The following is a 13,725-nucleotide window of genomic DNA, read 5'->3' on the forward strand; positions in this document are numbered from 1 at the left end:
AAATAAACAGGCCCAAGTACCCCACAGACATACCCATCATGAAGAAGGGAAATAAATCTGGCACACAACAGGCACTTAATATTTATTGACTGACCAGCACAACTTAATCAAGACAAAGTCATAGAAGCTTCATAGACACATCCAAACTCCCTGAGAGACCAAGTTCCTGCGCTTAGGGCTGGGGACCATGGTCTCAAGGGACATCTGGCTCAACTGGCATAGAAAATGGTCTACATCCTACTTTGGTGAGTGGAGTCAGGGGTCTTAAAAGGTTGTGAGTGGCTGTCTAAGATACATCTACTGGATGCCACCTGCCTGGAGCAAAGGAGAATGAAGAAAACCAAAGACACAAGGGAAAGATTAGTCTAAGGATTAATGGACCACAACTACCACAGCCTCCACCAGACTGAGTCCAGGACAACTAGATGGTGCCCGGCTACCACCACTGACTGCTCTGACAGGGATCACAACAGAGAGTCCCGACAGGGTGGGAGAAAAATGCGGCACAAAATTCAAATTCACAGAAAAAGACCACCCTTACTGGTCTGACAGAGGCTGGAGAAACCCTGAGAGTATGGCCCCCTGATACCCTTTTAACTCAGTAATGAAGTCACTCCTGAAGTTCACCCTTCAGCCAAAAATTAGACAGGCCTATAAAACAAACAACAGCACACACAGTTCAACCACGTATATGGGACTAAATGGGCACACCAGCCCAAAAGCAAAGACGAGAAGGAAGAGACAGGAAAACTAGACAAATGGAAATGGGGAACCTGAGGTAGAGAAGGGGAGAGAGTTGACACATTGAGGGGTTGACAAACAATGTCACAAAATAATACGTGTATTAATTATTTATTATTTAATAAGAAACTAACATCACAAAACAATATGTGTATTACTTAATGAGAAACTAATTTGCTGTGTAAACTTTCACCTAAAGCACAATAAAAAGGAAAAATAATAATAAATACTTATTAACTGGCACCTAAATGACCACTCTGCTCAAAACCCTCCAGTGGCTTCCCTTCTCCCTCACAGTGAAATTGAAAGGCCTTACAATGATTTACAAGGCCCTACACAACCTGGCCCCCACCTTCTACTCCAACCCTTACCTCTCTGACCTCATACTCTACTAATTTCCCCATCATCCTTCATGGCTACATTCTTAACCTAGGCTTTAAGAAACTTTGAAAAAATCCATTCCTAGACTAAGAAGCTGGATTTATGTAGCTCTGCCAACAAATGATTTTGAAACTAGCCTTATTCATTAGTCTCTCCCTTGTCCAGCTGCCAAACCAACTCACTCAGCTGAAGAATTAAAGACACTAGCCTTATAATTATGTTAGTTCCTATTAGCAATACAAATAATCAATCCAACAATAAGCAGACATTGACTATAAATCGATGACTTCTGTAGATCTATGAGCGCTTTCCAGCTGATATGCTAAATAAGTCTTCCCTAAATACACAAACCAGCATTATTCATAATAATATGAAATACAGGAAAATCATTTCTTTCTTGATTATTCTGCTTTGGGCTCTTCACTTTAAATTTTGAATTCGGATTGCAGGCAATTTGTTTCTGTCAGCAGTTCATTTACATACACAAGTGTAATTCTGTCAAATTATTGCACTGTAATACATTTGTCATTCTGTGAACATTTACAACTTCTCATGCCGTAAAAAAGAACATTTCAGCCAACCATCTGTCTGCTTTTTTTGTGTGTTTTAATCACTCAGCTCTAGCAATCCTGCTCTAAATTCTAAATGTTTTTAACGATAGCATATCTCACATCTTGGGATTTAATAGTAAGGCCTGAAATAAGTATTACAGATTTCTCACTGATTTCACCACATGATCGATTTTAAAACGACACCGCCTATACTAAGGGATGAATATTTTTTTGGTTGTTAAGACAAAATGCAAAAGTAAAAAAGGATTCTCCTCCAAGAGGAAATGCAAGCCAAGCAAAATAAAAAGGAATATTTTAATAACCTGTTGAAAAGTAAGACTTAACTTACAGGCAACGTTTCCTCAGATATTTACTTAATATAGTAAAATCTTATTTGATGTGAAGTATATTTCAAGAAATATACATTATAAATTGAACACTACTGCACCACTAAAGTGATAATCCTTGACTTGAGTAGGGAGACCTTTGTACTGAAGCTAACAGTCTTACTTAGGCGGAGACAAAAACTAGTTCATCCAGCTGAGAATATACTGCGGATAGCAGTATACTTCTTTGGTCAATCGCCATCAGGTAACAAATGTTAGCATTTACTTAATGAAAGATCAAGAAACCACTGATATTAAATGTGTCCTTTGTAAATAAAAAAGTAGGCTCCAACTTAAACAGCATGCAAATATGTTGTTAACATCCCTAGAAGTAGATCTAAACCAAACCAAACCTACCGCTGTGGAACTAATTCTGACTCGTAGTGACCCTAGAGAACAGAGTAGAACTGCCCCACGGGGTTTCCAGCGAGCGGCTGGTGGGCTCAAACTGTCGACCTTTTGGTTAGCAGCTGAGTGCTTAACCGCTGCACCACCGGGGCTCCAGAACTAAATCTAGTGATCACAAATTTCAACCTACTAAGCAGAATTAAACCCTGGTGGCGTAGTGGTTAAGTGCTACGGCTGCCAACCAAAGGGTCAGCAGTTCGAATCCACCAGGCGCCCCTTGGAAACTCTCTGGGGCAGTTCTACTCTGTCCTGTAGGGTCGCTATGAGTCAGAATTGACTCGACGGCACTGGGTTTGGTCTTTGGTTTTAAGCAGAATTACCAAAACTGGATTTAATAGAACTCATGGGATTTAAATCTCCGGAACTTGAGGATGATCAGGAGCACGCACAATATGCTACAGAAATCATTAGTGGGGTCTGTTTTTGTACCTGCAACACTCGGCTTCTGAGCACACCAAAAAGGAATTCACAATCAGGAGTGCCTCCTGGTATCAGGGCTCCAACACTTGCAGGAGCTCAAACTAAAATGTATATGACATTTCAAAATACCAGCATTTCCATTTTCTTCAGCAAATCATTGCTGACATTAAGGCTTGTAATAAATACCTTTCAGTGTTATTACACCTTTCCTGCCAATTAGGAAACTGAAGTTTGAAGAGATCAAGCAACTTGAACAAGGAAACACTACTACAAGTGGAAAACATTAACTTAAATCCAGATCTTCTAGCTCTAGGTACAATCCTCTTCCTTATAAACCATGATGTTCTCAAAAGGAAAACATTTAAAATTTTAGTCACTTCACTAATATTATGAAAAATTATTGTGTTTATTACTTTCTAGAAATTAATTCCTAAGTTAATGTTTTACCCAAATATAAATTAAACTGTTTAAGACTCATACACACACATCCAAATTGGTTAAAATAAAAGACGTGGTTCTTCTTTTAAAGATAAAAAAAGTAACTTAGAAAAATACACTAAAAGCAATAAAGGTTTAGATTCTAAAGGAAACAAAAAAAAACCCAAACCCATTGCCGTCAAGGTGATTCCAACTCATAGCGACTCTAAAGGACAAAGTAGAACTGCCCTATAGGGCTTCCAAGGAATGGCTGGTGAATTTGAACTGCTGACTGTCTGGTTAGCAGCTGAGCTCTTAACTACCGTGCCATCAAAGTTCCATTTTAAAGGAAGGAAAACAAGCACTGAAAAAATTCTTTACATTCTAAATGAAAAAATTAAAAATCTTGAAGCCAAGAATCCAATACACAGGCCTCATAACCCAATAAATGATGTATATGATCTGCTTTTATAAAACTATATAAAATACTCCACAATTCTAATTCTGTTTAAAGGGGGAGGGGACAAATAAGACTGATATGTCAAACATGGAGTAAGGAAAGAAGTTAAACTCAGAAAACAAAAATCATCAATAATACTGTCACTAGGAAGTGACTAGCATCCTTTAGATGGTTAGCGAAAGATCAGAAGTCAGGAAAAGGGAACACAGAGCTTCAGCACTAGAGGCTAACAAGCGTAACAGTGGACGCAGAGGGGGAGCTGGAGCATCACCATTTTGCAGCCATCAAGGCAAAGATTCACTCTGGAGATTCATCAATGGTTTCTTAACATAGGGGGTGGTAAGTTAAATGAGAAGGTATCTGCATGTCTCAACGAGTTTCCCCACAGATAGGTTATTCAAAACAGGAAAAACAGTAGCAATACAATAGAGAAACTGGACGGCCCCTTCACTGGAAAAAATTAATATCAAGAAGATGGCCATCTGCCATGGATTGAACTGTGTCTGCACAAAATGTGTTGAAATTCTAATCCCTGTAGCTGTAAATACGATCCTGTTTGGAAACAGGGGTTTTCTTTTGCTACCTTAATGAAGTCATACCAGAGTGCGGTGAGTCCTAAGCCTAATCACTTCTAAGTTATAAGCAGAGCAGAACAGAGACAGAGACAGCCATGGGGGGAAAATATATGCCAGGGAGCACCAAGTAATGCCAAAGAACACCAAGGATTGACAGCAGTCATCGGAAACTAGGAGAGCAGCCCACAGGAAGAATCAACACAGCCATTTGGACTTTCAGCCAAACTATGAGAAATTTGGAACCAGAGATGGGGCTGCTGCTCTAGCACATATCTAAAACGTGGAAAGGGTTTTGGAATTGGGTAATAGAAGCTGGAGGATTTGGATGCACTTGATAATAGGAGCCTAGATTGCCTTGAAAAGGCTGACAGAATTTGGACACTAAGGGCTATTCCAATGAGGGCTCAGAAAGAATTGAGAGCTGTAGGGAAAGCTTACAGGATGTTGCTGGAAATGTGGACGTTAAATACTCTTCCAGTGAGGCTTAAGAAGGAAATGATGAAGATTAGGACCAAGACTCAAGGGATATCACAGTCACCCACCATAATATATTTCATAAAGTTTATGTTCTACATACCAGTTTGGTGAGTAGTGTCCGGGGTCTTAAAAGCTTACCAGCGGCCATCTAACATACAACTATTGGTCTCTACTCGTCTGGAGCAAAAGAGAAAGAAAGAAACCAAAGACACAAAGAAGTAGTCTACAGGACTAAAGGTCTACACAAACCACGGCCTCATCTACCCTGAGACCAGAACTAGATGGTGTCCGGCTACCACTATCGACCATTCTGATCAGAGCCACAACAGATGGGCCCTGATAGAATGGGAGAAAAATCTGCAACAGAACCTCAAATTCCTAAAAAGAAAAAACAGAATTCCTGGACCAGCTGAGACTAGACGTCTCCCCAAAACAACACCCTGAGACACTCTTTAAATCTTGAACCGAAACTAGCCCTTGAGGTCACCGTTTAGCTAAATAACAGATTGGCTCATAAATCCATGAGGACTGAGCTCCTTTAAAAAATCATTTATGAATTGAGAACCCAGATATAAACGCATCCACATATGAGCAGCTGATATTTGACAAAGGACCAGTGTCAGTTAACTGGGGAAAAGACAGTCTTTTTAACAAATGGTGCTGGCATAACTGGATATCCATTTGCAAAAAAATGAAACAGGACCCATACCTCACACCATGCACAAAAACTAACTCCAAGTGGATCAAAGGCCTAAACATAAAGACTAAAACGATAAAGATCATGGAGGAAAAAATAGGGACAACATTAGGAGCCCTAATACAAGACATAAACAGAATACAAAACGTTACCAAAAATGACAAAGAGAAACCCGATAACTGGGAGCTCCTAAAAATCAAACACCTTTAGATGCTCATCTAAAGACTTCACCAAAAGAGTAAAAAGACCACCTACAGATTGGGAAAGAATTTTCACCTATGACATCTCCGACCAGCGCCTGATCTTTAAAATCTATATCATTCTGTTAAAACTCAACCACAAAAAGACAAACAACCCAATCAAAAAGTGGGCAAAGGATATGAACACGCACTTCACTAAAGAAGATATTCAGGCAGCTAACAGATACATGAGAAAATGCTCTCGATCATTAGCCATTAGAGAAGTGCAAATTAAAACTACAATGAGATTCCATCTCACTCCAACAAGGCTGGCAGTAATCCAAAACACACAAAATAATAAATGTTGGAGAGGCTGCAGAGAGACTGGAACTCTTATACACTGCTGGTGGGAATGTAAAATGGTACAACCACTTTGGAAATCTATCTGGCGTTTTCTTAAAAAGTTAGAAATAGAACTACCATACAACCCAGAAATCCCACTCCTCGGAATATACCCTAGAGAAATAAGAGTCTTTACACGAACAGATATATGCACAACCATGTTTACTGCAGCACTGTTTACAATAGCAAAAAGCTGGAAGCAACCAAGGTGTCCATCAATGGATGAATGGTTAAATTGTGGTATATTCACGCAATGGAATACTACGCATTGATAAAGAACAGTGACGAATCTGTGAAACATTTCATAACATAGAGGAACCTGGAAGGCATTATGCTGAGTGAAACTAGTCAGAGGCAAAAGGACAAATATTGTATAAGACCATAATTATAAGATCTTGAGAATAAACTGAGAAGAACACATTCTTTTGTGGTTACGAGGTGGGGGAGGGAGGGAGGGTGGGAGACGGTTATTTACTGATTAGTTAGTAGATAAGAACTACTTTAGGTGAAGGGAAGGACAATACTCAATACAGGGAAGGTCAGCTCAACTGGACTGGACCAAAAGCAAAGAGGTTTCCGGGATGAACTGAATGCTTCGAAGGTCAGCGGAGCAAGGGCGGGGATTGGGGACTATGGCTTCTAAGTCAATTGGCAAAATAAATTCTATTATGAAAACATTCCATCCCACTTTGAAGTGTGGCGTCTGGGGTCTTAAATGCTAACAAGTGGCCATCTAAAATGCATCAATTGGTCTCAACCCACCTGGATCAAAGGAAAATGGAGAACACCAAAGTCACACGATAACTATGAGCCCAAGAGACAGGAAGGGCCACATGAACCAGAGACTTACATCATCCTGAGACCAGAAGAACTAGATGGTGCCCGGCCACAACCAATGACTGCACTGACAGGAGCACAACAGAGAACCCCTGAGGGAGCAGGAGAACAGTGGGATGCAGACCCCAAATTCTCATAAAAAAGACCAGACTTAATGGTCTGACTGAGACTAGAGGAATCCCGGCGGTCATGGTCCCCAAACCTTCTGTTGGCCCAGGACAGGAATGATTCCCGAAGACAACTCATCAGACATGAAAGGGACTGGACAAGGGGCTGGAGAGAGATGCTGATGAAGAGTGAGCTACTTTCATCAGGTGGACACTTGAGACTGTGTTGGCATCTCCTGTCTGCAGGGGAGATGGGAGGGCAGAAAGGGTTAGAAACTGGCAAAACGGTCACAAAAGGAGAGACTGGAAGGAGGGAGCGGGCTGGCTCATTAGGGGGAGAGTAAATGGGAGTATGTAGTAAGGTATATAAGCTTATATGTGACAGACTGACTTGATTTGTAAACTTTCACTTAAAGCACAATAAAAATTATTTAAAAAAAAAAAATCACTTATAAGAGACCAAATAGTCAACAATTACTTTAAAACAAAGATGAGAAACTAAGGCACCAGGTAAACTAGATTAATGGAAATGGAACAACCAGAATGGAAATACCGAGAACATTCACAAGTTGTAAAAAATGTAACCAATGTCACTGGACAACTGGTGTAGAGACTGTTGAATGGGAACCTAAACTGCTGTGTAAACTTTCACCAAAAACACAATAAAATATTATTTAAAAAAAAAGGAAATGATGAATATGTTATTGGACACCTACGAAAGGCAATCCTTTAACAGGGACAAAAAACTTGTCTAAATTATGCCTGAATGACTTGTGAAAGGTCGAGCTTATAAGTGTCTAAGCAAGATCTTAAAGGAGTGGCATAGTTTCTCCTTGCTGCTTTTAATAAAATGCAGGAGAAAAAAGAGATTTAGAAAGGTCTGTGCAAAAAGAAGCTGGAACTTAAAGATCTGGAAAATATTATTGTAAAAACTAAGGGTGTAAAAACACAATCTTTTGCTAAAGCAAATAGGCCTGTGACTGATAAACCTAATCAATAACCTCAGTAGAAGGCCTGTCGATTTAGATTTAAAAGGTCAGGGACAAGCAGGAGATGAAGAAAATCTGTCTGCCTCCTGCAATTCTACAGGCAAGAAACAGGCCAACGGAGCTAAACCAAACCAAACATGTTGCCATTGAGTTAATTCCAACTCATAGTGACCCCACTGGACAGAGCAGAGCTGTCCCATAGACCTTCCAACGCTGTAAATCTTTACAGAAACAGATTGCCACATTTTTCTTCCAAGCGGCTGGGTGATTTGAGCTGCTGACCTTTCGGTTAGCAGCCAAGTGCTTTAACCACTGCACCACAGGACTCCTCCAATGGAGTTACTTGGTTGCAAATAACTGTTGTCCTCCAAGAAAAGAAAGGGACATCCCTGGAACTTAGAAACCGGAGAACTGTCAAAAAGAGCACAAGGGGCAGGGCCGCCACTTTCCATGTTTCAAAGAGTAGAGCCAACACTTCCTCGGTTTTGAAGAGTGGAGCTACTGCCTAAGTTTCAAAGAGTAGGGTCATCACCACCTCAGTTCCAGAGGTTGGTACAGCCTTTTGGGTAGGCCAAGAGAATGGACTGCCATGCAAAGTTGAGGTGTGGGGCTGCCATGTCAGTTGGCCAGGAGAACTGAGCCACCCAAAGCCAAGAGTAAGGGGTTGCCATTGCTGTGGCCTGGAAGGTGGTGCTGATGCCCAGAACTGAGAGACCTCCACCCAGAATCTGGAGATCACTGTCAATGCCCCGAGTACAGTGGGCAGGGGCCACTGCCCAGATGTATCTAGAAAACAGATCATTTTCAAGCCTCGAGAGCTAATGAGATTTCCCCTGTTGGGTTTTAGACTTGTTTGATCTAAACCCCTTCTTCCCCTACAATTTCTCCTATTTGGAATGGAAATGTCTACATTATGCCTAGTTTATCATTGTACTTTAGAAGCAGATGACGTTCTAGGTTTCACAGGTCCCCAGATAGAAAGGAATTTTGCTCCGGGGGGAATACACCCAGAGTACCATTCATGCTCAATTTAGATGATTTAGAAGATGAGTTAATGCTAGAACAGATTAAGACTTTTGGGATAACATGGTAGGGTAAATGTGTTTTGCATGTGGGAAGGACATTAATTTTGGAGGCCAAAGGGTGGAATGTTATGAATTAAATTGTGTCCCCCCAGATGTTTTGAAATCCTAACCTCTGCAGCTGTAAAGACAACCCTGTTTGGAAACAGTTTTCTTTTGTTATGTAATGAAGTCACACCAGAGTCGGGTGAGTCCTAAACCTAATTACTTCAGAGTTGTAACAACTGAGGCCATGGAGCACCAAGGAATGCCAAGGATTGACAGCAGTCCTCAAAATTGAGGAGAGAGGCCCACAGAAAGAACTGCCATGTCACAGACTGTGATCTGGACTTTAACCTCTAGAACTATGGAAAAATTAATTTCTGTTCTTTAAAGCCATCCACTTGTGATATTTCTGTTACAGTAGCAGTACTGTGTAACTAAGACAGTATCCTATGCCTCCAGATGTAATAGCCTGGGGACACATGATGTTATTTAATCTGAATCTAATCGTAAGGAAACATCGGCAAACCCAAATTGATTAACATGACACAAAATAACTGGACTGTAGTCTTCAAAAGGTCATGAAAGACAAAGAAAGGCTAAGGAACTACTCCAGATTAAAAGAGATTAAATAGCTAAAACAACTAGATGAAATACATGATTCTTGACCAAATCCTATACCAGAAGAAAAGAATGCTTAAAAAAAAATTACTGACAAAATGGCAAAACTGGATTACAGACTATACATTGTCGCAACATTAAAATTTCCTGACCGTAACATTACTATGGTGGCGCAGTGGTTAACAACTCAGCTGCTAACCAAAAGGTCAGCAGTTCAAATCCATCAGCTGCTCCTTAGAAACCCTATGGGGCAGTTCCACCCTGTCCAATAGGGTTACTATGAGTTGGAACCAACTAAACGGCACCTAACACAACAACATGGTTGTGTAAGAAAACATCCTTGTTCTTAAAAAAATATGGGGTAAAGGAGCATACTGCATCCAAACTATTCTTAAATGGTTTAGAAAACATAATAATATAAATATGCATGTCTGTGCGTGTGCATATGCGTGTGCGTGTGTGTGTGTGTAAAGGGGGGAGAGAGAATGATAAAGTAAACGTGACAAAATGTTTAAAAATTACTGACTCTGCATAAAGAGTATACAGAAATTCTCTGTACTATTGCAATTTTCCTGTAAACCTGAATTATTTCACATAAACAGTTAAAAATAAGAGCCAACGAACAGAGTAAGTATTAAGGTTTTTACATAAATTTTGTTATCTGATTATCCCAATAGCAATCCTGAGAGGTAAAAAAAAAAAAAAAGTAATATTTTATAAAAAAGAGAATATAGGCTCAGGAGACATTAAATGACCAAGTCCAGAAGAGGGGTCTCCCTGTTCCTGTGCAGCCCATTAAACTGCAATTCAACGGTCAAAATGTTTCTAATTCTTGGAAGCTTCATGATCATACACTGTCTACAACTACCATTCAGCTTTAAACTTTCAATGAGTTATATGTGTTCTCTAATAAAAGCACTGAGGCTTTGGCTCGAATACTTTAGGCACATCATCAGGAAAGATCACAACTGCTAGAAAAGAACATTATGGTAGGTAAAATAGAAAACTAAAAAAAAAAAACCTGTTGCCATTCAGTTGATTCCAACTCAGGGCAACCCCACGTGACCCCATGTGTGTGGAGTAGAACTGCACTACGTAGGGTTTTCATGGTTGTGACGTTTAGGAAGCGCATCGTCAGGCCTCTCTCCCAGGCACCTCCAGGTGGGTTTGAACTGCCAGCCTTTTGGTCAAATGCTTAACTGTTAGTGCCAACCAAGGACTCCTGGTAAAGTAGAGAGTCTGTGAAAATGAAGGAAACCCTCAATGAGATGGACTGGTACAAGATCCACAACAATGGAGCGAGACATACCAAAGATCATGAAGGTGGCACAGTACTGGGCAATGTTTCCTACTGTTACACCTCAGGTTGCCATGAATCAGAGATGACTTGAAGAAAACTAATAACAACAACAATAAAGGTAAAAGTACCATATATTTCATCGAGTAGTAAATAACATATCCAAGTGCTTGTGAGAATGGGCTCTGAGATCAGAATGTCCAGGTTTCAAATACTGGTGGTGCTGTGTTCTTGCTTTGTGATCTTGGCCAAGTTAACCACCTGTGCTCCAATTTCCTTATCTGTAAAGTGGGATGAGAGAAGTATCTCTGCCACAGTGTTGTTAAAAAAAAAAAAAAAAAAAAAAAACAACCCACTACCATCGAGTCAATTCTCACTCATAGCGATCCCATAGGCTTTCTGAGGCCGTAAATCTCTATGGAAGCCAACTGCCAAGGAGTCGCTAGTGGTTTTGAACCACTGACCTTTTGATTAACAATCTATCGCTTTAACCACTGTGCAACCAGGGCTCCATAGTGTTGTCAGAAGTGCTAAATGTCATAATAAACATAAAACAGTGTGCACTAATACCTAGCGTCTGGTAGGCAGTCAATAACGTTTGCTACTTTTATTTTAAATCTAACCTCCTAGGCCACCTTGGCAGCACTAGGCAGAGGCAAAGCCATATTTTTTTTCCAAAATCAGGCCAGAATCTGACAAAATACAAAGTCAGAGGTTCTAAGATGAAAAACATTTTAGAAATTTACAAAAATATTAAGTAAATTAATTGTAGGCAAATTACAAGCAAAATAAGCCAATGCAGATGTGCAGTTTAACTCAACAGTTAAACCATTTCACTAACAGAAGCAAGAGCTGCAACAAGGTCCTTAGTTGAACATCTGACAATGTAAATGGACAGGATGAAAAATTAAAAGAAATAAGTTATTTTACTTTTAAACTTTTCTACCATGGGAATAAGGAAAACAGAAAAAGACTTTATCCACACACTAGATATAAGATTTCAGTCTGCTTAATACAGCCAAATTTAATTCCAATTTCAACCACCAACCACTTTCTATGCTACTCAATCTTGTTCGTGAAGTTTAAACTTTAAATTTTAATTATGCCTTTTTGACATCTGAAAAGCTACCACAACTAGTTTATCTTAATTCATCATGACTCTAGGGACAGCCTATTAGGTGACCACGCTGTTTAGTACTGAGATTAAAAATAACAAGTGTAAACAACAAAAAAAAGATTACAATTAAATATAAACAAAGTTGCCAGGATTCTGTAAGTCAATTTCCTTTAAACTCTCCCAATAAAAACAATTTGGCAACGTTTTATTTCTATTACTAGGTGGTACTTAAAATATTTTTTACTAATTTTTTACAAAATTAATTGTACATTGTCTAATGTTCATGTTAAAACCCACACTAATTTGTAAAAGTTTAGGATTTGTTGATACGTAAAATGAAAACCCTATCGCGGTCGAGTCGATTCCTACTCACAGCAACCTTTTTAAATAGTCTCTACTCATATTCTTATTATTTTGCTTCGAATTGTGGGTTTTTCGTATGTACTGCAAGGAATATTGTCCAAGAACTTTAAAGCTTGTGTAAACCAGTTTTTCCATTCATAAAGGCCCTAAAATCACCTCCTTCCCCGCTTCACTCAAGGATCACAAAGCAGGTTCCCCTAACCAACGCTCACACTTCAGAAAAACCCTTTCACTCTAATTAGCGGATTTCTCAACGTTTAGTCACGCGCACATGAAATTAACCAAACAAACAAACAAACAATCCCACTGCCGTCTAGTCCATTCCCACTCATGACGACCCTATAGCAAGAGTGTTTTTTCCCCAAAATTCAGATTCCTGTGCCCCAGCCCAGACCAACTCAATCCGCGTCCCTGGGGGTGGGATCTAAGCTCCCCCAGTGATTCTTTATTTCACTAACGTTTGAAAACTACTAGAGGTTCCTACACACTCTCACCCCAGACTCCCAACAACTCCCACCACCCCCAACTGACCCAACCCGACGCTCCCACCTACCCTCAGGTAATGCTGCTGCCACACTGCGGTGCAGTCTCAAGGCGACCCCACCCCTCTTTCGGGAGCCTGAGCCTGAAGCTCGCTCCTTCGGAGTCCCCAGCCCCTCAGCCAAGTCCCCGCACCCCAAACCTTTCTCCTCACTTCTTCAAGTCGCTGCTAAAGAGGCCAAAGGCGCCCGAGGGGGAAATGGTTGAGGTCGCCTCCTGACCCAACTCCGTTGCCTCCCCTCCTCCGGACTGCTCACTGTAAGCAAAACTGTTGCTGGACATTGCCGCAGCGCTGGCGGGTAAAGGACTGGTCCTGCCCGGGGTTCTCTCTGAAGGTGTCCGGTCCAGAGGACACGGAACAGAACTAGTTCTCGTGCCCAGGGGCGCGCGCAGGCGCTTCCGGACTCGTCACAACTCCCTAAGCCGACCTGGCGGTCCGCCCCCTGCGCATGCCCAGTGTTCAGGCTGGCCGGAGCCCACCTCAGGCGCTCCAGGCCCTGCCTGGATTTCCCTTTTCCAGGTTTTAGCAGTAGCTGGGCTTCTCGGGGAAGCCCTGTTGGCGGAGCGGTTGAGAGCTAATGCTGCTAACCAAAATGGTCGGCTGTTCAAATCCACCAGGCGCTCCTTGGAGACCCTACGAGACAGTTCTACTCTGTCCTATAGGGTCTCTGTGAGGCGGAATCGGCTAGACGGCAA

The 13,725-nt window shown here is 41.0% G+C and overlaps 1 protein-coding gene and 1 long non-coding RNA gene across 3 annotated transcripts in view; both read right to left on the reverse strand.

Annotated features, from left to right (window-relative positions):
- AP3B1 (adaptor related protein complex 3 subunit beta 1) overlaps window positions 1-13,446 on the reverse strand; it is a 278,558-nt gene extending 265,112 nt beyond the window's left edge. For both annotated transcript variants that reach the window (XM_003408109.4, XM_064273482.1), the window contains exon 1: window positions 13,184-13,446. In XM_003408109.4, coding sequence (XP_003408157.2) covers window positions 13,184-13,311 — 128 coding nt within the window. In that variant the 5' untranslated portion in view covers window positions 13,312-13,446. The remainder of the gene's footprint in view (window positions 1-13,183) is intronic.
- On the reverse strand, window positions 7,959-11,290 carry LOC135228329 (uncharacterized). Its single transcript, XR_010318782.1, has 2 exons — window positions 11,141-11,290; window positions 7,959-10,951 (listed from the first exon to the last, which is right to left on the reverse strand). It is a non-coding gene; the product is annotated as an uncharacterized LOC135228329 (long non-coding RNA).
- Window positions 13,447-13,725: the final 279 nt, after the last annotated feature.

This window comes from Loxodonta africana, chromosome 2, assembly GCF_030014295.1.
Source record: "Loxodonta africana isolate mLoxAfr1 chromosome 2, mLoxAfr1.hap2, whole genome shotgun sequence".
Lineage (NCBI taxonomy): Eukaryota > Metazoa > Chordata > Mammalia > Proboscidea > Elephantidae > Loxodonta > Loxodonta africana.